Source organism: Carcharodon carcharias, chromosome 13 (genome assembly GCF_017639515.1).
Source record: "Carcharodon carcharias isolate sCarCar2 chromosome 13, sCarCar2.pri, whole genome shotgun sequence".
NCBI lineage: Eukaryota > Metazoa > Chordata > Chondrichthyes > Lamniformes > Lamnidae > Carcharodon > Carcharodon carcharias.
In genome coordinates, this window is record NC_054479.1 from 99,742,456 (window position 1) to 99,770,327 (window position 27,872).

General features: G+C 46.0%; 1 protein-coding gene across 1 annotated transcript in view; it reads right to left on the minus strand.

The window, feature by feature from the left end:
- The window catches only part of LOC121285733 (copine-8), a 755,949-nt gene that overhangs the window by 196,657 nt on the left and 531,420 nt on the right, over positions 1-27,872 (minus strand). Inside the window, exon 20 of the mRNA XM_041202466.1 lies at positions 1,792-1,878. Within this exon, the coding sequence (XP_041058400.1) occupies positions 1,819-1,878 (60 nt within the window). The 3' untranslated portion in view covers positions 1,792-1,818. The remainder of the gene's footprint in view (positions 1-1,791; positions 1,879-27,872) is intronic.

The following is a 27,872-nucleotide window of genomic DNA, read 5'->3' on the forward strand; positions in this document are numbered from 1 at the left end:
CAAAATTTTGATCATCAGCCCTAACATCTCCTTAAATGGCACTGTGTCATGTTTTGTTTTATAATGCCCTTGCACTATGTATTTTAGTCTTTCACTTTAGTTTCTTAATAATAATAAAGCTATATTCCAAAGTAGTCAAACACCTCAATCAATGTCCTGTTCATTAACATCCTGTTATTATAAAACAAATGCCTTGTGATCATTTTTATGTTAAATGCACTATATAAATACAAGGGACAGAATTTTACACGTCAGCAAACCGGGGGTGGGGGGGCGGGGTGAGGCCTGCTTGCCGACGCGTAAAATGACACACGGTGATGTCGGAGGGAACTCCCAACGTCACCTCACCCCATTTAAATTTTCAGGAAGGCAGGAGCACAGCAAAATCAACTGTGCGTCCGCCGACCTGTCAATGGCCAATTGAGTCAGGGTCAATTAAGTAATTAAAGGACCTGCCCGTCCTACCTTAAGGTTGGCGGGCAAACCAGGAGCCCCAGCAGGAATTAGAAAAAGCATGAAACCTCATCCACGGACGGGATGAGGTTTCATGTATCATTTTAAAAATCTTAATAAAGTTTGTGTGAAAATTATGAACATGTCCCAACTCATGTGACCTTGTCACATGAGAGGGGACATGTTAGGGAAATTTGATTTTTCTATTTTTATCTTTTTTACATTTACAGTCGATCTCCCTGAGGCTAAGTGCAGCCTCAGGGAGATGAGTGCACTCTTTCATATGCATGCGCAAAAGAGTGCACTCTCAATTTTGGGATTCCCCCCCACCAACCATCGCCTGCACAGGGAGTGCATAGCACTTCTGTGCAGACGTCACGCCCATGTAAAATGGCACCACAGCCCCCAATCGGGGCCGCCGATCAGAAGCACACCTGTGCACGCCTGCCATTCAACATCCCCCCCAACAGGGGGAAAATTCATCCCAAGTTGTTGCTGCTGCTACAACAGAATATAAGGGGGGAGGAAAACATGCGATGACATATTAGGAAGTCATGTCATCTACTTGTTGCTATTCAGTGGAAAAGGTGATTGAAGAATTATATTATTCACCTCTGCCTGACACTGTTCCCTATGCTATCCTTGCAGGAGCTGTGGACAGAAAATGGCAATGAACTTGACTGCCATTGGCCGCACCATCCTTGTAGTGCCAAGTTTGCTTGGTGCAGATGGCACTGCTTAGTGGCTGCTTCTTGCTGACCCAGTGACCGCACAGGCAATTATCGCCCATCTTTGCTGGGCAGATGTTTTAGGTAGGGCCTGCAGATAAGGTCAGTAGCATAATCTTGAGTGTGGGCAGATAGCTCTTGAGCCTGCTAATCTTCCCGGTAAACCTTCTTGCCTTCCATACCAATTCAACCATGAGATGTTTATATTTGGAGTGCTTTAAAACCAACTCCCATCACTAACTTTAACTTAGTTTGGTGACCAGCACAGATCTCTGTAAGGAGATGGCTTGTTTCTCCCAAATATGCCATGAAAGTTAACCATGTCAGACTTCACAGTTTTACATAACCCACCACTCTTTAAGTACTTATTTTCTGTTAATATCTTTAAAACGCCCCATTACAGTTGGCTTTCTGGTGATATTTCAGATAATATTCAGTTCTTTCTGTTTTCACATACACATTTCCTGCATTTTGCCACACCCCCAAAACTCAGAATAAATTTAAGAAGTAATTTAAATTAAAATATTGAATAAAAAGGTGAGGGGGGTAGCAAGAATACAGTAAAAATCAACACTCAAAATTCTGATAAGTGAAAGTAAAAGAAGCTTACTGGTAAGATTATGCTCCTTAGAAAGCTTCAACATGTGTTTTTACACCCACTCCAGATGGGTGAGCAGCCTGCACAGCACGATCTGTCCTAAATGGATTGGAAATCACATTATGCCTTATTCATATGCATTCAAATAGACTATAATTTCAAAATAAAGCCTTTATACATTGTGTATGACAGTACATTAAGTTAGGCTGAAGGGTTTACCAGAAGATCACACGCTGCGAAAATGGATGTGGATTCCACAAAAGGGATTAACTTCCAGATTTCCCAGTCACCACCCACACCACCTGAGCAAGCCAAGCCAGCAGGAATATATACACCTCAGTGAGGAAAGATTGCAGTGGTTGTTCTAGCTACATTTTGGTCAGACTGCGCTATTTAGATGGTAAGCTGTTTCAATTGTAGAGCCCTTTTGTAAACCACCCATTGTAATTACAGATGGCATTTTCCATTTAAATAATGAGATTTATAATATTAAACTGGTAAGTGAAATATCTGTTAATTTTTGCCACCCATCAATTCAAAATGTGAGTTATTTAATCCCCATGAATCATTTAATGAGGTAAATATGCCAGAAAAAAAACTCACTGCTAAACCTTCAGTTACGCGTTTCTGACTACGGCACTGAGTGGGCATTTGTGGAAGAAAGTGCAGTTTGGAACATCAACTTAGTAGGTCATTAAACACACAGTTGAAAAACTAGGACCTCCATTAACTATTGTAGAGGGCTGAAAAATGGTTCATATAGTTTCACCGACATACCAAGGTTCTGCACACTTTATGGACTTGCACTACATAGCTTTCTCTTTCTGACAGCCCTTGGTCAAAATATTGCCAATAAAAAGCAGTACAAATATTTTTTAAAAAACCATATCACACAACCTATCTGCTCAACTGTGGTGGCTGAAATAGTTTAGTATCATAAGCAGAGGTTTTTAAGGATGACGGAATTTGCCTTCCCGCCATCTAAGGAGGTGGAGGAAACACCTCCCCACGATATTGCAGCTGTTTAACACTCCAAAGAGCATTACTTGACTGGAGGTGGGACTTCTACCCCTCAGTCTGGAGGAAGTCCTGCTTCAGAGAGTTGCTGGCAGCTCTCTAGTCTCTGCAGTGCCAGAAACTGCAGTGGACAAGACTGAGACTGCAAGCAGTCCCTAGAGTCTGTGGGCAGAATCATCCCAGATTTGCACAAAGCGCAGTAGTAAGATGGAAAAAGAATGTTTTACCCACGCCGCATTGTCCTAATCCCATCTCATTAATCATGCATTCACAGGAAACACACAGTCTCGCTGGTGGGCGGCCTCCAATTCGCCCGCCACTCCATCACCTCACTGCTTCCTCACGCTGGGCGCCAGATTTAAAGTACAGCCACGTACACACCTCTCAGTGCTTCCAGCCCAGGACTGCTGCACAGGTGACATAGCCCCAAAAGGCAAGGAAACTGCAGCCCTCTGATTCAGTGGCACATCCCTGGGATGGCTTCTGTACACCGTTGGAGCCCGCCGCCATGTCCTCTACCCCTGCACTGGCTGCTGGGGGCCCATCAGTGTCACCACTCTGGCTTGGGAGGCGGTGGCAGAGGTGGTCAGTGCCAATGCTGCACAGAAGAGGTTGGCCATCCAGTGCAGAAAACGGAAGAATGATCTCACCCGTGCCACTGGGTAAGGCAACCATCTCATCACTGTAAACTCACACACCCACAAGGCCATCACACATTCACTGGCATCTCACTCACTGCCAGATCAAGGGACATCATCAGTCACTCTCTCATACATACCCTCACATCTCCATCTGGTCTCATCTCCTCTGGAGACTGCTGCCTCAGCCCTCACCATCTTGAGGCCACTTGCACAGGTCAACATGTCCCCCCCCACACACACCCTGGGATAACCCTCTTCCCCAGTTCTGCCCTAGCCCTGCAGACTCTTCCCTTGCCTGTAGCCACTTATCCCCCTTTCCCAAGCAAGCCCTAGCCCTGCAGCCACTGAAAAGCCACCTCCGCCTTATGACTGGCCTCATAAGTAGAGACCTGCCCGTGAGCCCCCGCAAAAGTGATGTTGTGCTGCCTGCAATCCCTGGCGCTGATGATCACCAGTGCTGCCCAAAGCAGGGTAGGCAAACAAACCTCAAAGTCCCGATTGAAGTGCAGCTTGCCAAGTGCACGTCAGTAATGTTCATTTGCTGATTCCAGTGAGCTGGGTTTATAGTGATGTGCAGATGTATTAAAATGAAGTTCCCAATGTGCAGCGGTGGGAAACGTGGTCTGCCATTGACGGGCGCAGCGGACGATTGCAAACTGGTTTCACGACATCCTGAAACTGATTTTTGGCATCCCGCCATATTGTCTGCTCCCGTCCCACCATGACATCCGACACCAACTGGCACAGAAAATTCCACCTTAAGTCTAAGGAGTCCAGGGCCAGAAAGGTTTAGGGGTTCTCAGGGCGAGGTGGGGAGATGAGGCCATGGGCAGAAGCGGGTAGGGGTGTTGGTAGAGAGGTCAGGGGGTGGGAGGATCCACAGGGGCCAGTCCTTTTGGGAGGAGTGCCCAATGTTAAAAGGAAGCTGCTGATGGAGGTATCCCTCTCCGACCCCACCCCAGGCCTGAACACTGTTACTTTTCAGGCTTTCCCCCTGCCCCTGAACTCCTCTCGCCAGCCTGAAAATTGAGGCTTGGTGGGATATGGCCCTTAGGTCAATTGTCCATTTAAGGGCCTCAACTGGGGCAAGGTGGGGTCAGGCCAACCTAAGCCTTACCCATCCCAGCATAAAACTGCAGAGAGATCAGAGTGCGCAGGAACCTGATGGGAAGGCGACTCGAGAAATTTTACGGCCATCCCCTGCCTACAAATCCACTGCCAGGGAGACGTTAAAATCTGCCCGTAATGTAATTTGGGCAGACAAGTGACCCCCCTCCCCACTAACATATGCAGCAATCAATTGCTTTCAATATTTAAAGGCCAGAGCCTTTCCTGAGGCACAGTCAGTCTGGTTGACCACATCTGTAAGAAATCTTCCCACCTTCAGTCACGCACCAGCTCAGAGTCAGTGTGCCTTAGTGTGAGCTAGAGAAACTCTGACACATAAGGGAGGCAGATAAAAATCTGGATACTCCAGGTCTCAGCCACTCCATTGGGTGTGGTTGCATCTCCAAAAACATACAAAGGATAGTATAGTACAAAGGTAGAATCCCCATTACTCATCTATCAGGGAACTATGCTCTGAGAAATGTCAAAGAATATTGTCTTTTTTTCCCCCTTGCAAACAATTCGGGGCAATGATAAGCTAAGTGAGTTTTGAAATATGAAGGGAATTAAGAAAGCTGATGCAGGGAAATTGGTCATTTTTGTCATGGTTGAAATACCAAGAAAAGCAAATCATGCATTGGGAAATATGCCGAGAGCAAGTCCAACAAAACTGAGACATCAGCTGCAATTTGTCCAGTAACTTTTTCCATTGTCTATCTCTGCAAGTGACAGGGATTCCTGAAAATCCTCAGATGATCTTCATCCAGGAAAATGGTTCGCACTGGATCTTTGCCATTTCTGTAAGTTTCCTGGTTGCCTCGTAAGGGGTGGAAGCTCCATTCATCTCATACAAAGAAAGTGACAGTCAAGTAGTAGAGTTAGAGGTGGCAATGGCTAAATCTCTTACAGCCAGTTGGTGAAGGAGAAATCAATCTTTAACCATTTCTAGATTTATTCACAAGGTTTCACATTACAAGTGTATAGCTCCTAACTCTACACCCCACCACCAGTGTCAATAAGTGTTTCCTTATATGCCTTTTTAAAAATAAACAATAAACTAATAAAGTAAAGTAATTAACAAAGTGATAGCCCCTTAATGGGGCGCAGTAACAAAAAGTAATCTTTCAAAAGAAAACTTATCTAATTAAATTAAAATGTAATTTCCGGGGCTGATGATGCACTCCAGCCATGGAAGGCCTCAAGCATATCGGTGAACATCACATGCTCCTGCTCCATGGAAGTGTCGCTTTATGTTCTCCTTTAAATAAAACCAATAAAATAAACTAATAAATGGGTGAGACAGTCCATGTGGGGCACTACAGCCTAAACAAAAAACATCAAAGGAAGCTTAACGTCACAAGAAATTAAACCAAAATATCATTCCCCGGGGGGCGGGATGATACACCCCAGTCCCTGTGGCGCCTACCAGTCACAAAGGTCTCAAGTGTACTGGCAGACACCACATGCTCCCTGTCCAGGGAAATGTCTCTTTATATGCTCTTTTGAAGAAACTCTTTAAAAAAAATGAATAAAAGGGGCGACAGCTCCTAATGAGGCACTGTAAAAAGAATAAAACTTTCAAAAGGAAACTTAACTAATTCAATTAAAATGGTGTTCCCAGGGTTGACGATGCACTCCACCAATCACAGAAGGCCTTAAGCATATCAGTGGACACCACATACTCCCTCGCCAGGAAAGTGTGTCTTTATATGTGCACAGGTAATTATTCAATGAGTGCTCCCCACCTCTATACAATTAACCTTCATTGATACAATTAACAGACACTCCCTATGTGCATTTCCCAATGTAGTTAATTGCCTAGACTCCCAAAGGTATAGGGCAGTATTTAAACTGCCAAGGGAGGAATGTGCAGGCTGTGCGGGGTGTGGCTGGGAGGGGGGACGGTGGTGAAGAGATAAAAGCTCCAAAGAATGGTGTTGAGCTGAGAACCCAGCCTAATCATGCCCATTTCCACATTTAACTGGACGGTTTTGCAAGTAGGTGGGAGCCACCACAAACTGCCCACCCCCACCAGAAGCACACACATTCCCTGCTGCTGCTTCACAAGTTCCCTTTTCCAGGATTACCCTCAAAGCTCAGCATCTACATCCAGCTGAGCAGAGCTTGAAGTGCCCTGTGCCCTCCCAGGGATACTCTTCCATTGCTGGTCCCCCACTCCAGCACCTGTGCATTGTAGCAACTCACCTAGGCTTCTTCGCTGGCACCTACCAAACCTACAAAATTTACTGCCCAGAAGAACAAAAACAGCAGGTGCATGGGAAGAGCACCACCCACAAGTTCTCTTCCAAATCATGCACCATTTTGACTTGGAAATATAGAAGCTGAGTCAAAATCTTGGAACTCCCTTCGTAACAGCACTGTAAGTGTATCTACGCCACACAAACTGCAGGTCTTCAACAAGATGGCTCACCTTCTTAAGGAAAATTAGGGATAGGCAGTAAATGTCGGCCTTAGCAGTGAAACCCACACCTCTTGAGCAAATTTTTAAAAAACTCATGGTCAAATTCTGATTTTCTTCAGCAGGCTCCAGTTACATGCAAGGCTAGGTGAGAACCTACTGTAAAAATTGTCAGGAGCTACTGTTAGTGATATTCATGAAGATCCAAAATAGGGCTCTTGCCTTTATAATCATCACAAATTCTTATATCATCATCTGGTTTTACTAATACATTAATTGGATTGACCATTCACTGCAATAAATGTTCTCAATTATGCCCTCACACACCTCACAGTCTAATTCCATTGATGGCCTTCCCTTTAAAGCATAGAGCTTAATTTTTTTGTTCCCCTCCTTTACATTAAGGTGTACTTGAATATACATTAAGGTGTACCTGAATACCCTTTGCCATATCAACATCTGGACTAAAGACAATCTTGTACTCTTCCATGAGTTCATCTATGGGCCTTGGAATGGTGATCTTCTTAATACTGACCAAGATTAACTGCGGACTACAAAGCCGGTGTCAATTCATTAATAAAGAGCCTTTGCAGATATTTGTTTTATCTGAATTTTGTATTTCACTTGGACTTTTACTTCCCGATGACTAGCTTTCGATGTCCTGAATAATTTTTCAGTAAAATGTTTTTGTGTTGGACAACTTCACAGAATTTTTCTTCAAATATTTTTGATGTGACAACATCATCATATTCCTGGTATCCAATTTAAGTTCACAGTTTACTCCCCCTGTACAGACAGACATCACAACATCATTTTGCCCCTTTTCCATGATGAAATATAGAGGAAACATATTTCTTCTGTATTAGGATCTTTGTAAGGTTCATTGGTAATTTGGGTTGTTTGTTGAAAACGATGCAATGAGCATTGGATTTTTGTCTTTTCTTCTGTTGATTCATCACAATGTCATGATATGATTTGGGATTTTCTCCCTGCCTTCAGTTTAGTACTACCCCGAATTCCATGCAGTTATGGCATTTGAACTTGTTAAGAACATTGATCTGAATGATGATTACTTTTCCCACATTTTCAACAGGCATGAGTGACTGTTCGCTCCAGACCTGATGGATATTGTGGGATGCAACTTGCTCGCGCACATGTGAGCATATCTCCACACCAATTGCTATTTTGAGAGCACTAGCAGATTCTGTCTTCTACCAACAGTTTCCTCTGAACTGACTTGAGATTCCTTTCAAACAGCAAGCAAATCTCTCTCTTATTCCTTGACCAAGAAATCCATCATGAGCTGAGGGAACGTTTTCATTGGCCCTTTGCTTACTCATGCTAAACCAATTGTTCCGCAGTACACTAAGATAAAAGCAAAAAACTGCGGATGCTTGAAATCCAAAACAAAAACAAAAATACCTGGAAAGACTCAGCAGGTCTGGCAGCATCCACGGATAGGAGCACAGTTAACGTTTCAAGTCCGAATGACCCTTCTCATTCGGACTCGAAACGTTAACTGTGCTCCTCTCCATGGATGCTGCCAGACCTGCTGAGTTTTTCCAGGTATTTTTGTTTTTGTTCCGCAGTACAAATGGCTTTGGGCTCAGCTGCTCTTTGATCATTTTTCGTGTGTTTTGAATGAGCAAAATTGATCAGATTCTTAGTCAAAGTGCAAATTGCAAGTCTGCAGATAGTAAGCAAAACTGCTTTCCTTTTGGCATCTGCTGTAAATCCCTTTGCCTCAAATTAAGTTGCGAACAAGTCCTTCATATCCTCCACATCTCCAGCACCATGTCCATAAGACCATAAGACAGAGGAGCAGAAATTAGGCCATTCGGCCCATCGAGTCTGCTCCACCATTCAATCATGGCTGATAAGTTTCTCAACCCAATTCTCCCGCCTTTTCCCCATAACCTTTGATCCCCTTACCAATCAAGAACCTATCTCGGTCTTAAATACACTCAATGACCTGGCCTCCACAGCCTTCTGTGGCAATGAATTGCATAGATTCACCACTCTCTGACTAATGAAGTTTTTCCTCATCTCTGTTCTAAAAGATCTGTGCCCTTGGGTCCTAGTCTCTCCTACTAATGGAAACATCTCCCCTTCATCCACTCTATCCAGGCCTTTCAGTATTCTGTAAGTTTCAATCAGATCCCCCCTCATCCTTCTAAACTCCATCGAGTATAGACCCAGAGTCCTCAAACGTTCCTCATATGTTAAGTCTTTCGTTCCTGGGATCATTCTCGTGAACCTCCTCTGGACCCTCTCCAGGGCCAGCACATCCTTCCTGAGATACGGGGCCCAAAATTGCTCACAATATTCTAAATGTGGTCTGACCAGAGCCTTATAAAGCCTCAGCAGCACATCCCTACTTTTATATTCTAGTCCTGTCAAAATAAATGCCAACATTGCATTTGCCTTCCTAACTACCGACTCAACCTACAAGTTAACCTTAAGAGAATCCTGGACTAGGACTCCCAAGTCCCTTTACACTCCAGATTTCTGAATTCTCTCCCCATTTAGAAAATAGTCTTTGCCTCTATTCTTCCTACCAAAGTGCATGACCTCACACTTGCCCATGTTGTATTCCATCTGCCACTTCTTTGCCCATTCTCCTAACCAGTCCAAATCCTTCTGCAGCCTCCCCGCCTCCTCAATACTACCTGTCCCTCCACCTATCTTTGTATCATCTGCAAACTTAGCCAGGATGCCTTCAGTTCCTTCATCTGGATCATTAATGTATAAAGTGAAAAGTTGTGGTCCCAACGCTGACCCATGTCGTAATTCTCTTGGTTTTCATACTGAGGATCTATATTGCTTTCTTAGGTTTTCTTTTATAAAACCAACCTCAACTACAGAGTAAAGTCTCAAAAAGATCAAAAACCGTGTTCGAACCATAGAACCATAGAAAAGTTACAGCACAGAAGGAGGCCATTCAGCCCATCTTGTCCATGCCAGCCCGAGGACACCCAGGTGCCCTTTCTAATCCCACCTTCCTGCACCTGCCTCATAGCCCTGCAGCTTACAGCACTTTAGGTGCAGATCCAGGTACTTTCTAAAAGAGTTTAAAGTTTCTGCCTCTACCACCAACTTGGGCAGTGAATTCTAGATACCCACTACCCTCTGCGTAAAAAAAGTTCTTCCTCATGTCCCCCCTACACCTTCTGCCACTTATCTTGAATCTATGTCCCCTGGTTCTAGAATTCTCCATCAAGGGAAGCAATTTTATCCTGTCCACTCTATCTATTCCCCTCATAAGTAACTTTATAGAATATTGTGAACTATATATGACATTTTTGTACGTGCAATTTAACTTGTGAAATTGATGGCAGTAGTTTAAGGCTGATATATGCATATACACAAAAGTAATTACAGAGTACTCCAAAGAACAGGATTAAGTCATGTAATGAGTTACTGCATTGTAGTCAATTAATTTCTTCAGGGCTTCATCATAAACACCCAATGAGGAAAATGCTCCAGCATATTTCAGGAAAGGCTATTAAGGTTCAACTGAACAGTCAGAATAATCTCAGGGCTCATATTTCATTACGAGGTGAAGTTAAATTGGTAAATGTAGGCTAATTGCTCTGCAAAAAATACTTTCCATTTTCAAAAGACATTTGATACATTTCCAAATTTTCAAAGAAACCAAGGTCTCTTGCATGAGCATGAGCAGCAAGTTAGCTAGCTAGATTGAAAACAGAAATAAAAACAGAAAATGCTGGAAATACTCAGCAAGTTAGGCAGTATCTGTGGCGAGAAACTTGAGTTAATGGGCCAGGTCTGAAATGTTGTCCGGAACTTTCCAGTCCTTCACACCAGTGGGGTATCTTCTGGCCCCACTGATTTGGATGGAGATTTCAATGGCTTGCCAACTCCGCCACGCAGGGGGTGGGGTGGGGGGGGCACTGGAAAATTCCAGCTGTTACCTCTGTTGCTCTCCACAGTTGCTGCCTGACCTGCTGAGTATTTCCAGCATTTTCTGCTTTTATTTCGGATTTCCAGCATCTGCAGTATTTTACTTTGAAAACTGATTTGAAAATAGAGACCAGGTGACAATCAATAGGTAAAGCTCAGACCCATTACTAGGAAATTATGCAAAGGATTGATCCAATTCACCTGCTGTTCTCACTCCTTAAATGGAAGGCATGCTTCCTGTATTATTTTTATTATTTATCCATGGGATGCAGGTGTTGCCATCAAGACCAGCATTTATTGCTCGTCCCCATAGCCTTTGTGATAGTAGTGAGCTACTTTTTGGAACGTGTGGTTTAGGTGTAACATTGTTCAGGTATTGCTGCATATGGTTACAAGCTACTTCATTATCTGAGGAGTTGCAATTGGAACTGCACACTGTGCAATGCTCAGAAAACATCCCCATGTCTGACCTTAGGGAAGGCCATTGATGAAACAGTTGAACATGGCTGGGCCTAGGACGCAACTCTGAGGAACTCCTACAGCGATGTCCTGGGGCTGAGGTGATCTGTCTCCAACAACCACAATTATCTTCCTTTGTGCAAGGTGTGATTCCAGTCAGAGTTCCCTATGATTTCCATTGACTTCAATTTTGCTAGGGCTCCTCGATGTCATACTTGGTCAAATGCTGTCGTACTGTCAAGAGCAGTCACTTTCATCTCACCTCTGGAATTTAGCTCTTTTGTCCACCTTTGGACCAAGACTGTAAATAGGAGCAGAACCAGGCGCCCCTCGCGGAATCCACACTGAATATCAGTGAGCATGTTATTGGGGAGTAGGTATAAAAGCAAAATACTGTGGATGCTGGAAATCTGAACTAAAAACAGCAAACTCTATGCCGACCAGCCAGTTGCTTTTGAGCACATGCACAGTTGAGCATATGCGCACTTGGCTCACACTGTGTCCGCCAGTCAACCCTCTCCTGGCACCATTGGTGTAAACCCATTTACCCATCCCGGTCTGTGCCTGCACATGGTGACATCATCAGACACTAGTGGCAGAATTTTACGCCTCGCGGGCGCACCCTTGACCCAATCGGGTGTAAAATAGCATGCGAAGACATTGGGCAAGAATCCCAGTGTCATCCCACACGCGCATAATCTTCAGGTTAATGTGCATGGGTGTTGGAGTCACGCTGCCATCAATTAAGAGGCCAGTTAAGGTCATTAAAAACCCAATTGAACCCAATTTTAAGTTGCCCTTGTGATTTCGCGCTTGTCGCTCAGGCAAAACAGGCAAGTGGGCAGCCCACATTTTGCAAAACCTCATCCAAGGTTGGAATAAAAAGGGACAGAAGCATCGCCAGTGTGAGTTGTGAGGAGTTTAGAAGATAGTTTGCTGCTGGTTGCTTATTTGAACTCAACAGCTTTATCTTTGTTCTGAGCTTCATTCTTAGCATTTCCAGGCTTCATTTCAGGGCTCGTTGGTGTCCCCAAGACCTTCAGAGGATTCAGACCATGTGGACCCTTCCAGGTATCAGACAGCCTTCCCCTACCCTGGTATTGGGGATTGTGGTCTCCACTGGAGGCACCTCCTCTGAGGAAGGGGGAGGAGACCAGGTGTCCCTATTCAGCTTCCAGGGGAGGGACCTGTGGGAGGAGAGGCGCAGGACAAGGGGCACAGGGCCAGCAGGAGGTCCAAGGTGGAAGGGGCCACAGAAGATGCCACTATCCTGCTGCCAGGATTTACAGGCATCGATGCAGCTACCTCAATATGTCCGAGGTGCAATGTCGAAGGAGGCTCCGCATCTCCAGGGAGACTGTGACCTCCAATTATCAGATGATTGGGCCTAAAATCACTCCAAACTGTGTAGGTGGACACCCCATGCCCGTAGCTCTGAAGGTCACAGTGGCCCTTAACTTCTATGCCACCAGGGATCACCGGGAGATCTGTGTGGAGTGTCAAATCAGCTGTCCACAGTTGCGTCAAGCTGGTGCCAGAAACTCTATTCAAGTGGGTAATGACCTTTATTCATTACCGTACAGACCAGGCCAGCCAGGCTGTGTGAGCCAGAGGGTTTGCAGCGATTGCTGGGTTCCCCCATGTCCAGGGTGCAATCAATTGCACACATGTGGCCATCAAGGCACCAGTGGGTCAGCTGGGTGCCTTCATCAACAGGAAGGGATTCCACTCCATGAACATCCAGGTAGTGTGTGACCACAGCATGCAGATTCTGCAAGTCTGTGCATGGTACTCTGGCAGCTTCCATGACACATATATCCTCAGACACTCCCAAGTGCTGAGACTATTCAGTGCTCCAGCTCGGCTGGATGGGTGGCTGCTGGGTGACAAGGGCTATCTGTTGAAAAGGTGGCTTATGGCACCTCCCCACCACCCAAGAACAGAGGCAGAGCAGCGTTCTAACAGGAGCCATGCCTCCACAAGGGCGGTGATAGAGAAGACCATAGGTTTTCTGAAGATGCGCTTCGATGCCTGGACCGTTAGGGGGAGCACTACAATACCCCCCTGAGCAGGTGTCATTGATAGTGGTTATATGATGCGGTCTCCACAAGGGGGCACCGACTGGAGGAAGGGAATCTTGATGCAGCTGCACAGGCCACAGAGGATGAATCCAGTAGTGAGTCAGAAGAGAGAACGGTGAGGAGAACATTAAGAGCATGGAGGCAGACCTCTGTGAAGATGCAGAAAATTTGTATTTATTTTAAAGTGCTAGCCAGGACCAGCAGCTTGGGCGCCAAAGCATACACAGGCAATCACAACCTTACATGAAAGCTAAAAACTTATACAAAGGACTCAGCTGTAAGTTTGCAATTAGGAAATTGGAGACACACCCGGGCGGGGACCCGGGATGATTCAATCAAGAAACGGGGAAGACCATTTCACACCATCTGATGGCCTTGAACCACATCCAGTCAGCCCCTGTAAACCTTTTGTATAGAACAAACATACATTCTTTGCTGTCTCCAAAAGGACAATACTAAGTCTCTGCACTGCAATTACTGTACAAGAACACAATTATCAGCCCACCAGAGGGGGTCATTGTGCTGTGGCCTTTGTCTAACTAATACCATTAAGTTGTAACTGATAGTAAAAAATATATAAACTCTGCTCATTTGAACCTCGGTGGAGAAGCGCCTAGATTACCCAGTGTTTGCTCCCCATATGCGTAATAAAGGAACCACTTGAATATTGCATCTGGACTCCCAGAGTATTCCTCTAGACCTTTCATCTGTATCCTTTAGGGAGGCAGGGACACCAGGAATGCCTTGATCCAACGCTCCTTCAGCTCGGCTGCCAACGATCTGCTTCCACCTCATTCCAGGATTGCCATCTCCATCCTGGATGTCTGAAATGACCCTTTCCTTTGAACCCAAAGTCCACTCAGTTTAGAGCCACTCACATCCAGCATTACATATTGGCGTACCCTGCACCAAAAAAGTGAAAAGGTAAAGCGTACTCAGGTAAAAATGACAAAAACAAAATTTACCTTAGTTTGACAATCCAACCAAATTAACATCACCTTCCCTGGTCATCATTCCCAGACCACTAAGCACAAACAAAACATTACACAACAGAAGATCGCATGTGACCAGTCCCTCTTGCGTTCACGCTGCCTTAAACTTACGCTTGCAAGTGCTACATCTTGGCCCCACCCCCCGCCACTCCCCCTCCTTGCTGGCAGCAACATTGGAGGTAGCTGCTGACCCTGGTGTCTTGTTGGCTTTGCTGACCTTGGCGGTCATCATCTGGCCAGTGAAGCCTGTGCTGGTTCTGCCTGGGAGGGAGCGGCCAGTGCCGCAGCTGGCATCTCCCCAGACATCGCAGCCTCATCAGATGCCATTGCCACTGGCAGAGGGGCAGAGGAGCTGCTGCCATCATCCAGAGCGCACTGAGAGGAGCCCACAGAGACAACAGGCAGCTCATGCGTCAACATGAGGTCACTCTGGACCTCTCTACTCACCATTGATGGATGGGCACCTAGCTGGGATACTGGATGCCTCATCCAACTCCCACAACGGCACTAACCACCTGAGGTCAATGCCTGTTTAAGGGCTTGCAGGCCTGAGCGCAACCCCAGGAACCCCTGATTCTGTCCCTGGAGCCACCGCTCCATGAGAGTTGCTACTCTCTCAATGGAGGAGGCAGTGTGCTTGGCCATGAGGGTCAAGGTAATGCTTATGCTCCGCATGAACTCCTCCACAACTGAGACCCTGGCATGCATATCCTCACGCCAGATCCTCCAGCATCTGCTGCCTAATGGATGGCTCCAGAGGCTCATCATCTGCCTTCAACTGAGCATCGTCCTGGTCTCCAGCAGTCCTCTGACTGCCGGTGTCCTGGGCACTCTCTGCCTCTGCCTGCTTCTCAGGTGAGTGTGAAATCCCCTCACCAATGTGCACCGACATTCTAGTCGCTGACCTAATGCCCACCGAGGTGCTGGTATCTGCGCTGGTGCCTGGTTCAGAGAGCGGTTGTGACACAAGTCTGGTGTCAGGGGTGGCTCTTTGAGGTCCTGAGAATGAGTCCGTGCTGGCGAATCTAAAGGAGAACAATAACATGTCATTAGTTTAAGTCATCACACTCATTGTGCATGCCAGGCAGCCTGGTGAGACAATGGAGGTCTGCATCATGGTGCCATTGTCTTTCAGTGGTCAATGGGGACTCTAGTTTTCAGACTTCCATCAATGATGAGACTACACAAGAACGTTTGCACCACCTGAAACTAGGACCTCTGTGCACTGCATTCTCACCTTCGTCTGACACCCCAGCATCTCCATGGCTGGTTGACTGAGGTGCGTAGCATCCCTCCAGCTCCAAGGCGTCCTGCTCGAATCTGGTTAGGATTAGAAGGCTTGGAGGGCCTCCGCCTGTCCGCTACCTTCCAATGTTGTTATGGGCCGTCTTCTCCTGAAAGGACAGAGGAGTATGGATTAGTCCACTCTATACCTGCAGTGGCATAGCAGCCTGGCCAACCCCACCTGAGGAACACCTTGTAGGGCACATCTGAGGCTTGGCCCTCGAGTTTCAAGGCACTCAGTCCAAGCAGCCAGGTCTCACCCCATTGGCCAGTTCCGGCTTCATTGACAGTTGGCACTCAAACTCTAACACCTCTGAGCTCCAGGGGGGACGGCCAGACCTTAACACTTCTCCACACTGATCCAAGCCAACACGGTACTCAGCCTTGCCGAGCGCAGCAGGTTATTAAACCTTTTGCGGCACTGCACCCACGTGCGGCGCACAACATCATGGCTGCTGACCTGTTCTGCCATCTCCTCCCATGCCCTCTTTGTCAGCTGCGGTGGCTCCTTCTTCCATCTCTGGGGACAAGAGTGTCTCTCCTGGCAGCCATCTTCTCCAGGAGGACCGTGAGGCCCTTGTCCAAAAAACTAGGGGGCCGAGCTCCCACCCAACCTGCCCTCCCGCTTGGCATCTCCAGCTGCATTTGAGACCACAGCTTCAATCTTCAGCACTCAGAAGATATGTTCTCCCTTGGCAGTCTTCAAGGAGCTGCCTGTGCTGTTTTTAAACCTCCTGCCAGGTCGCCACTGGACCCAGCGGTTGACATGCCCCTGCCACCACGCAGCCCTTCCCAACCATTGGGAAGACGTGTTCACCCCTTCCTTGGATTCACCTAGTTGTGTCGAAGGGTCATGAGGACTCAAAATGTCAACTTTTTTCTTCTCCGCTGCTGCTGCCAGACCTGCTGAGTTTTTCCAGGTAATTCTGTTTTTGTTTTGGATTTCCAGCATCCGCAGTTTTTTGTTTTTATAGACGTGTTTTCACGCTGGACAGGCCTTAATTGGCCAGCCAGCATGAAATTTTGGTTGGGGGCCAATCACGGGTGGCAGCTTGTTTCCCAATCGATCGTGCTCACCCACAAAGGGTAAAAATGCAAGCTTGTCAGTTGCTAACTGCACTGCTCACTCACCTGCGCTCTCCAGCTTGGGATAACAGTGTACACGCCACTCTGTTTCAGCCTCTCCCTGCCTGCAGCTCCATGAGCTGTCCTTTCCCTGCTACCACGGTCCCTCCGAAACCTCCCCCAAACCCTCACCACCCTACTCCTGCGCCCCGTTCCGCGCAGTGCCCCGGTCTCTGACCATTGCCTGGTGCAGTCCTTTGGACTCAGTCTCACTCCTCCCTATCCCCCTGCCCTGCTAGATTCAGCACCTCATTCTCTAACCCGGGAGACCCACTCGTCCCCTCCTCCTTTCTTTGTTTTTCCTCAATCTGCACATTTTTTGAAGTATGCGGCTGCCTATGGGACATCACTAGGCTTTGATGTCACAGGCACTGCTACTACATGTGCAGGAAATATGTCCTTTGCAGTTATGGCATCACCACCTCAGTCTTTTGAGAGTGAATAGGGAAAAATTGTTTCAATTGGCAGGGAAGTTGGTATCAGAGGGCATAGATTTAGGAAAATTGGCAAAGAAATCCAGGGAGAAGTTGGGGAGGGCCTTTTTAAATGGTGCATTGTTATGTCTAGAAAGCATTGCCTGGAAGCAGGTTCAATGGTAAATTCTAAAAGGGGACTGTGCCTATACTTGAAAAGAACCGACATGTTGGGTTGAATTGCTTTCTCTGGTGTGTTTCGTCCTATGATTTTCTATCTGCCCTGTTGCAGCCTTCGCTTTTACCTTTGTTCTCTGAACCTATTTGGCAGCTGTAGTCTATTTTCTGTACCACATATCAACCAGTGGCATTTCAACATGGCACTACTATGATCCAGAAATTGTGAAACAAAGTAATGCTGAGCTCATGATGCCAGCCATTATTCAGTGTAACTAAAAAAAACAGCACCATGTGGCAAGAAAATGTACACGTGAGTTGTGATCAGCACAAATTGATAGACGTTTTGCAGCGCGAAAAATGAAAACTCGCCATTCACCTCCTCATGAGTGCCAAGAAATCATTGGATTTGCAGCGTAATTAAGGATGAATCTTGTCACAGATATTTCTGACTGGTAATTCATATTGTAAGGACCCTGTTAATTACATACTTTATGGTGGTAAGATGAAACTCAACCTTAGGGCCCAGAAATGAAACAACTGAAGCTGTGGTATCACACACCCACAGGTAGTGAATATTTCCTAGAAGTTTTTTTTAAATTTAATACATTTTTAAATCTATTTATTTATTTTCTACTCCTAATTCTGTTTTTTCCTCTTTAAATGCAATCTGTATTCCTCTCATTCCTCTTTCCATAACTAATTTGCCTCTAATTCACCTTATTTCCTTCTACGTTCTTCCCCCTGTTTCTTTCTATTGGCTTTCACTTTTGAGGAGTTCAATCATTGGACTTGACATTCCGGAGATCCCAGCTGCTCTGTTGAGCTCTCTGTGCCATTTTCAATTCTCACATCCAGCAGTTTGCAGCGCAGAAAAAATACGATCTGAAGGGTGAGAGAAAAAATTGGATTCACAACTTACTGTGTGATGCACTCTGCTGAAGCTTATGGACCAAAGGTCACTGTTTTCCATTGGACTGAAATTTAGAATTGTTGTGTACCTAGACTCAGACTTACTTCCAAAAGATAGATTAACAAACAGAATGGCACAACAATTCTCTTTTCCATTTACAAGCTCAGCGATAATTTTCTTCTGCATAAGAATAGGAGCAGGAATAGACCATTTGGGCTCTTGAGCCTGCTCCGCCATTCAATAAGATCATGGTTGATCTAATTGTGGCCTTAACTCCAGTTTCCTGTCTAGCTCCCATAACCCTTGACTCCCAACAGTAGATCAAAAATCTGTCACCTCAGCCTGGAATATATTCAATGATCCAGCCTCCACTGCTCTCTTGGATAGGAAATTCCAAAGATTAACCACCATTTGACAGATGAAATTCCTCCTTATTTCCATTTTAAATTGCAGACCCCCTATCATGAAATTTAGCCCCCCAGTTCTAGATTTCCCCACGAGGGGAAACATCCTTTCAGCAGCTACCCTGTCAAGCCCCTCAGAATCTTATGTTTCAATAAGAACACCTCTCATCCCTCTAAACTCCATTGAGTATAGGCCCAACCTGCTCAAACTTTCCTTGTAAAAGAACCCCTTCTTCCCAGGAATCAATCTAGTGAACCTTCTCTGAACAAACCCTAATGGAACTACATAAATCTTTAAATAAGGAGACCAAAACTGAACACAGTACCCCAGGTTTGTCTCAAGAATGCCTTGTGCAGTTGTCAAAAGAGCTCCCTACTTTTATACTCCAACCCCTTACAATAAAGGCCAACATTCCAGTTTCCTACCTAATTTCATGCTTATTATTTGCTAATCTTTTATTTGTTTCTCTTCTCACAAGCTTCGCCACTTCATACAGTCCTTCTTTGAAACATGTATGTCACTATTCAGTTTGATGGCTCCACCTCTGGCAGTTTTGAGATGAAGAATGGGTGAAACAGGGCAGTGCCTTAAACCCTACTTCTGCTTGGTATCTTTTTCTCTGTCCCACTGACCTATGCTTTCACTGTTGGCATGGAAGGAGTGTACCTCCACGCATAGTCAGATGAGAAATTCCTCACCCTATCAAGACTGAAAGGCAAAGTAATAATGTGCATGTCCTGATCAAAGAATTTATGTAAGCTGATGACACTGCCCAGACAGAAGACCAGCCCCAAATGCTCATGGATTGTCTGTTCCATGCCTGTACCATGTTCTTCCTCACCATTGGTGTCAAGAAATTGAAGTTATGGGGCAGAGTGTTATGTCTCCATCCTGTGATCAGACTCAACAACATACTACTGGAAGCAGTCAGCAATTTCTGCTATCTTGGATCTAAGGTAACAGATTAATCTGGCTTGCTGAAGAGCTCAGCACGTGCTTCAGAAAGGCAGCCACCAACTGCGTTCAACTAACAAAACAGGCATGGAAAGGTAACACACTGATCCACAGGACTGAGATGCTTATCTATAAGGCCTGTATCTCAGCACATTTCTGGATGGTAATGAAGTCTGGACAACCTACACTACTAAGAGAAAAGTTCAATAACTTCCATCTCTGGTGTCTGGGATGCATCCTTAGCATCACTTGAAAAGACAAAGTCACCAATGAACCAGTCCTTTCTAGGATAACTAAGCCAAGAATGCTAACGCTAATCAAGCAAAGAAGGTTTCACTGACTTGATTACATGCACAGGATGTAGATGGCCACATCCTCAAGGATATGCTAAATGGGGAGGTAGCCCTTTCCAGGAGACCAGCAGGGCACCCAGAGCTCCAATTCAAGGTTGCCTTTGAAAGAGACAAGAAAACCTTCAACATCAATCATGACAAGTGGGAAACTCTAGCTGACGACCAATGCAAATGGCAACAGTAGCTGTGCGCTGGAGTTTGTCACTACGACAATATATGGTTTCAGAAGTCCCAAAGCAGATGCCAGCCCTGCAAACAAGGTGTTAGCAGAGATCATCTTGCCTAATTAGTAAGGGACAACTTACAGCAGACTTTGCCTTTCTGGATAAACACAGAAAATACTGGAAAAACTCAGCAGGCCTGACTGCATCTCTGGAGATAGAAACAGAGCTGACCCAATCCAGACTCGGAACATTAACTCTGTTTCTTTCTCCACAGATACTATCAGACCTGCTGAGTTTTTCCAGCAGTTCCTGTGTTTGTTTCAGATTTCCAGCATCCGCAGCATTTTGCTTTTATTTTGCCTTCCTAGAATCGGCTTGTTTGGCCATCGAAAGAAGTGCAGCAGATGATCTCATTCGGCCTCACCAAAATTCTGAGGCTGTATTCCCGCCGCTACCTGCAGATGGAAGGATGCCAATCATGTCAGTTCTGCTACCTGACTACTGTCTCAAAGGAGAATTGGCTAGTCCTCAAAATGAAAACATCTCACCACAGAGCTTGGTGAAAAGTGGGTTTTGGCTAATCTTCCCTAAGTTCAAACTCTCACTCATTAGTTTTGGACTGATGACTTTTCTGTGATGTGTTGAAACTTTCAAATGAGCTGATTATTAATTAGCATATTTAATATAAGCAGAAGCCATTGCTTTTTTTCACCATCCATGAAGACTTTTTCTTCACGAGGAATTAAGACTTCAAGATAGTAGATTTTGAAACTGCACAGATTCACTTTGTGCGTAGTTTTAAACATCTTAATTGGAATTATCTCAGAAATTGGTCCCTCTGAAGAGCAGCATGAGATGAAATAACAAAGGAGGAGATTTTGAGGAATATTTCGGTAGAAGTACCTTTATGCCAATGATGAATTAGATTAATCTCTAACAATAAGTATACTTAGAGGCTTGGGTGGAACAGGGAAGTCATTATAAAAATCTATGGGCTAACTGCTTCAATTTCAGGCTCTTTTAATCAATTCTATTAAAATAATAAAATATATTGTACTCCAGGGTAATGTCCTAGGCCCAGCCATCTTTGGACTGCTTCATCAGTGACTTTCCTTTCACCATAAGGTCAAAAGTGGGGATGTTTGCTGATGATTGCACAATGTTCAGCACTATTCACAACTGAACAGATACTGAAGCAGTCCATGTTCAAATGCAGCAAGACCTGAATAATATCCAGTCTTTGGCTGACATGTGGTAAGTAAAATTCACTCCACAAAAATGCCAGACAAGGACCATCTCCAATAAGAGGAAGTAATGACATAGTGGTATTGTTGCTGGACTAGTAATCCAGAGACCCAGGGAAATTCTCTGGGGCACGGCAGATGGTGGAATTTGAATTCAATAAAAATCTAGAGTTAAAAAGTCTAAGGATGACCATTGCTGATTGTGGTAAAAACCCATCTGATTCACTAATGTCCTTTAGAACTGTTGGGAAGAAAACCTGCCATCCCTATCTGGTCTGGCCTACATTTGACTCCTGACCCACAGCAACGTGGTTGACTCTTAAACCTGGCTTAGCAACCACCATAAAGCCTCAAAAATTGAATTAAACCAGACAGATCGACCTAGGCACTGGGAACGACAATGGCAAACTCAGATGTGCCAACCCTGCAAAGTCCTCCTTACTAACATCAGGGGACCAGTGCCAAAACTGGGAGAGCTGTCCCACAGACTTAGTCAAGCCTGACATAGTCACCGTCAAGGAATCATATCTTACCATCATCACCGTCCCTGGGTATGTCCTGTCCCACTGGCAGGACAGACCCAGCAGATGTGGCAGCACAGTGGTATACAGTCAGGAGGGAATTGCCCTGGGAGTCCTCAATATCAACTCCAGACCCCATGAATTCTCATGGCATCAGGTTAAACATGGGTAAGGAAACTTCCTGCTTATTACCACGTACCGCCCTCCCTTAGCTGATGGATCAGTGCTCCTCCATGTTGAACGCCACTTGGAGGGACCACTAGGGGTGACAAGGGTACAGAATGTACTCTGGCTGGGGGCGTCAGTGTCCATCACCAAGAGTGGCTCGGTAGCACCACTACTGACCGAGCTGGCCAAGTCCTAAAGGACATAGTTGCTAGACTGGGTCTGCAACAGGTGGTGAAGGAACCAACAAGAGGAAAAAACATACTTGACCTCACCCTCACCAGCCTGCCTGCATTAGTCCATGACAGTATCGGTAGGAGTTGTGGAGGTGAACTCCCGTCTTCACATTGAGGATACCCTCCATCATGTTGTGTGGCCCGACCACTGTGCTAAATGGAATAGATTTCGAACAGGTTAAGCAACTCAAGGCTGGGTATCCATGAGGCATTGTGAGCCATCAGCAACAGCAGAATTGTACTCGAACACAATCTGTAGACTCACGGCCCGACATATCCCCCATTCTACCATTATCATCAAGCCAAGGGATCAACCCTGTTTCAAACAGCGCAGGAGGGCCTGCCAGGCGCAGCACCAGGCATACCTAAAAATGAGGTGTCAACCTGGTGAAGCTATAACACAGGATTACTTGTGTTAGTATAAGCAGCAAGTGATACACAGAGCTAAGCGATCCCAAAACCAACAGATCAGATCTAAGCTCTGCAGTCCTGCCACATCCAGCAGTGAATGGTGGTGGATGATTAAACAACTCACTAGAGGAGGAGGCTCCACAAATATCCCCATCCTCAATGATGAAGGAGCCCAGCACATCAGCACAAAAGATAAGGCCAAAGCATTTGCTATAATCCTCGGCCAGAAGTGCTGAGTGGAGGATCCACCTCAGCTTCCTCTGCAAGTCCCCAGCATCATGGATGCCAGTCTTCAGCCACTCCAAGTGATATCAAGAAATGACTAAAAACACTGGATAGTGCAAAAGCTATGGGCCCTGACAATATCCCGGCAATAGTACTGAAGACTTGTGCTCCAGGACTTGCCATGCCCCTAGCCAAGCTGTTCCAGTACAGCTACAACACTGGCATCTACCCAGCTATGTGGAAAATTGCCCAGGTATGTCTTGTACACAAAATGCAGGACAAATCCAACTGGGCCAATTACCGCCCCATCAGTCTACTCTCCATCATCAGTAAAGTAACGGAAGGGGTCATCAACGGTGCTGTCAAGAAGCACTTGCTTCTCAAGAACCTGCTCACTGAATCCCAGTTTGGGTTCCGCCAGGGCCATCAGCTCCTGACATCATTACAGCCTTGGCTCAAACATGGACCAAAGAACTGAACTCCAGAGGTGAGGTGAGAGTGACTGCCCTTGACATCAAGACTGCATTTGACTGAGTGTGGCATCAAAGAGCCATGGCAAACCTGGAATCAGGGGGAAAACTCTCCACTGGTTGGAGTAATACTTGGCACAAAAGAAAATGGTTGCGGTTGTTCAAGGTCAATCATCTCAGCCCCAGGACATCACCACAGGAGTTCTCAGAATTGTGTCCACGGCCCAACCATTTTCAGCAACTTCATCAATGACCTTCCTTCCATCATAAGGGTGGAAGTGGGGATGCTCGCTGATGATTGCACAATGTGCAGCACTATTCACAACTCCTCAGAACTGAAGCAGTCCATGTCCAAATGCAGCAAGACCTGGACAACATCCAGGTTTGGGCTGACAAGTGGCAAGTAACATATGTGCCACACAAGTGTCCGGCAATGACCAGCTTCAACAAGACCTAACCATCACCCCTTGATGTTCAAGGTCATTACCATCACTGAATCCCCCACTGTCAACATTCTGGGGGGTTACCATTGACCAGAAACTGAACTGGACTAGCCATATAAATACTGTTGCTACAAGAGCAGGTTGGAGGCTAGGAATCCTGTGATGAGTAACTCACCTCCTGACTCCCCAAAGCCTGTCCACCATCTACAAGGCACAAGTCAGGAGTGTGATGGAATATGCCCCACTTGCCTGGGTGAGTGCAGCAGTTTGACACTATCCAGCACAAAGCAGCCCGCTTGATTGGCACCACATCCACAAACATTCACGTTCTCCACCATTGACGCATAGTAGCAGCAGTGTGTACCATCTACAAGATGCACTGCAGGAATTCACCAAGGCTTCTTTGACAGCATCTTCCAAACACACCATTACTACCATCTAGAAGGACAAGGGCAGCAGATAGATGGGAACACCAGCACCTGGATGTTCCCCTCCAAGCCACCCTGACTTGGAAATATATTACTGTTCCTTCACTGTCGCTGAGTCAAAATCATGGAACTCACACCCTAACTGTGGGTGTACCTACAGCACATGGACTGCAGCAGTTCAAGAAGGCAGCTCACCACCACCTTCTCAAGGGCAACTAGGGATGGGCAATAATTGCTGGCCCAGCCAGTGAAGCCCACACCCCGTGAATGAGTTAAAAAAAGAGAACCTAACCATCGCCCAAAGACATTCAATGGCATTACCATCGCTGATTCCCCAACTATCCACACCCTGCGGGTTACCATTGACCAGAGACTACTGTGGCTACAAGAATAGGTCAGAGCTTAGGAATACTGTGATGAGTAACTCACCTCCCGACTCCCCAAAGCCTGCCCATCATCTACAATGCACAAGTCAGGAGTGTGATGGAATACTCTCCACTTGCCTGGATGAGTGCAGCTCCAAGAACACTCGGGAAGCTTGACACCATCCAGGATAAAGCAGCCCACATGATTGGCATCACATCCACAAACATTCACTCCGTCCACCTCCAATGCACAGTGGCAACAGTGTGTACCATCTACAAGATGCACTGCAGGAATTCACCAAGGCTCCTTAGCTAGCACCTTCCAAATGCATGACCACAACCATCTAGAAGGACAAGGGCAGCAGATAGATGGGAACAGCACCACCTGGAAGTTGCCCTCAAAGCCACTCACCATCCTGACTTGGAAACGTATCACTGTTCCTTCACTGTCGCTGGGTCAAGATCCTGGAACTCTCTCCCTAACAGCACTGTGGCTGTACTTGCAGCACACAGACTGTAGCAGTTCAAGAAGGACGCTCACCACCACCTTCTCAAGGGCAATTAGGGATGGGCAATAAATGCTGGCCTACCCAATGACACCCAGATCCCAGGAATGAATAATAATAAAATTGTCACCTCAAATATTTTCTATTGTACCTCACTTCCAAGATCCTGGGAATTTTTATACTGACAAAACTATCCAATTTTGTTTAGGAGGTGAGTCAAGTTTTCATTTTGTGTCCTTCATGCTTCATTCATTTCTGTAACAAAGATTGATGCTATGATGCAGTTGGTAGCACACTTGCCTCTGATTTGAAAGGTATTGGCTTCAAGTCCTACTCCAGGACCTGAATGCAAAAAAATCAAGGCTGATGCTCAAGTGCAGTACTGAGGGAATATTGTTGTGTTGGTGGTGCTGTCTTTTGGATGAGGTGTTAAACCAAGGATGTAAGCAATCCTATAGCACTATTTTGAAGGTGTAGGGAAGTCATCCCCAGTGTCCTGGCCAATATTTATCCCCCTAATCAACAACCCAAAAACAGATTATCTCATCATTATCACATTGCTGTTTGTGGGTGTTTGTTGAGTGCAAATTAGTTGCTGTGTTTCCTACATTACAACAGTAGCTGCACTACAAAATGTACTTTATTGGGGCTAAAGCACTTTCTGATGTCCATTAGTTGTGAAAAGCATATATAAATGCAAAGCAGCAGTAGTTATATGCTTTTGCAGGATATCCAAAAGTTCAGTATGTACACCACAGCACACATTGAAACATGTTCTTAAAAATCCCCCATTGTACACAAGTGATTCAATTCCTTCATGTGTATATATAACCTGTGGAATATTGCCAAATTGATTAGGTTCTCATAGGATTACTTAAATTTATATATTTCATGTGTTCCAGAAAACTTTAAAGTTAATTGAAGCTAATTGCATATAAGCATCTTTATTGGATGAACATGAGTATGAGGACAGAGGATCCTTGGGAAAAGGACTTGTGTTTCCTTTAAGCACAAATCAGGAAGATAATGAGTGAAATTGAACCAGATTTGCACCAAATGCATTTTACCCTTCGGCCACGATGGTGGATTTTCACACCGTATCATCCCAAATCCGCCACACTATTTATGCATCCCCGGGAAACACACTGTTTCCATGTCAGGTGGGTTCTCATTTGCCTGCCCGCCATTACCTCACTGCTTCATCATGCCGGGTGTCATATTTAAAGTCCAGCCACGCGGACCTCCTCTCAATGTTTCCAGCCCACGGCTGCTACAGGGAAGATGTCAACAAGAGGCAAGAAGACTGCAGCCCCCAGTTTTAGCAACGCGTCACTGGAAGGCCTTTTGGATGCTGTGGAGACCTGCTGCAATGCCCTCTACCCACCTCTGGCTGCAGGATGGGCAGCAGTGTCAACAACCAGGATTGGGAGGCAATGGCAGCAGTGGTCAGCGCCAACGGCCTTCAAAAGAAGACAGCCACACAGTGCCCAAAAGGATGAATGATCTCCTCCATTCTGCCAAGGTAAGTCACTCTTCTCATTACTCCCAACTCACACAATCACAAACCCATCACACATCCACAGGGATCTCATTCACTGCTGGTTCAAGGGACATCACCATTCACTCTCTCACATTCACCTTCGTTGTCCTTATCCCATTCATGGGATCACTCACCACCCACACAGGCCAGGTATACTTATCATCTGGCCTGGCAAGCATCCTGCTTACACTGTCTCCATCTCTACTCATGCAGGACAAGCTGTTCACAACAAGAGGGAGAGGGTCGCTGACCGATGGAGGAATGCCTGAAATCAATGTCCTCACAGGCTTTGTTAACAGAGCCACCCAGCTGGCCGGCGAGGATCTGGACCAGTCTTCTGGTGACGGTGAAGTTGGTGGTGTTCTACCACGTGAGGATCCAGCAGAGCAACATCCATCAGACAACCATGCCGTGAGTGATGTGTCCTGTTTCACAGGCCATAGTCATGCACTAATTATCTCCCCTTGCTTCCACAGGCACACCTGGAAAACAGCCGACGGAGTCCATGACCCAGGGCCTCCAATCAAGCCCCGAAGAAACCTCTGAAGAGGAATCTGGAGGCACCCTCCCTGAAGTCCCATCACAGCGTTCACCCACACCCTCCGCCAGTGCAGAGACACACACCTCATTGGACCGAGCTTTAGAATAGCCTGAGGATCACAATCTGGTGAGCACATTGCACTGTCTGATCCACAGCAGGTGGTGGCAGGGACTTCCCAGGTGTCTGGCACTCAGAGGACTGTTGAAGGCTAGAATGTTGCTGAGTCGGAGTCAGATGACGAGACTCTGGACTCGGTCATGTCACAGTTGCTGGAGCTGCAAAGGCAAGCTTGGGAACATTAGGAAGGGATGTCGCTGCACTTCTCAGGTTGCAAGGCACAATGGAGGAATCCACCCACTTTCAGGCTGAACTGATAGCACAGGCATGCCAATGCAACAATGTCAACACTGCTAGGGTGGCGGCTGCCATGGGGACCTTGGTCCAGGATGTTGCTCCTGCACTGCTGAATGGGCTCAACTCCGTCGCTGATGACATAGTTAGTCTCAGGTGTATTTGAGAGGGGTGCCGGGAAGCTCGATCTCACTCCAGTGATCACTGCTCCTCAAGGAG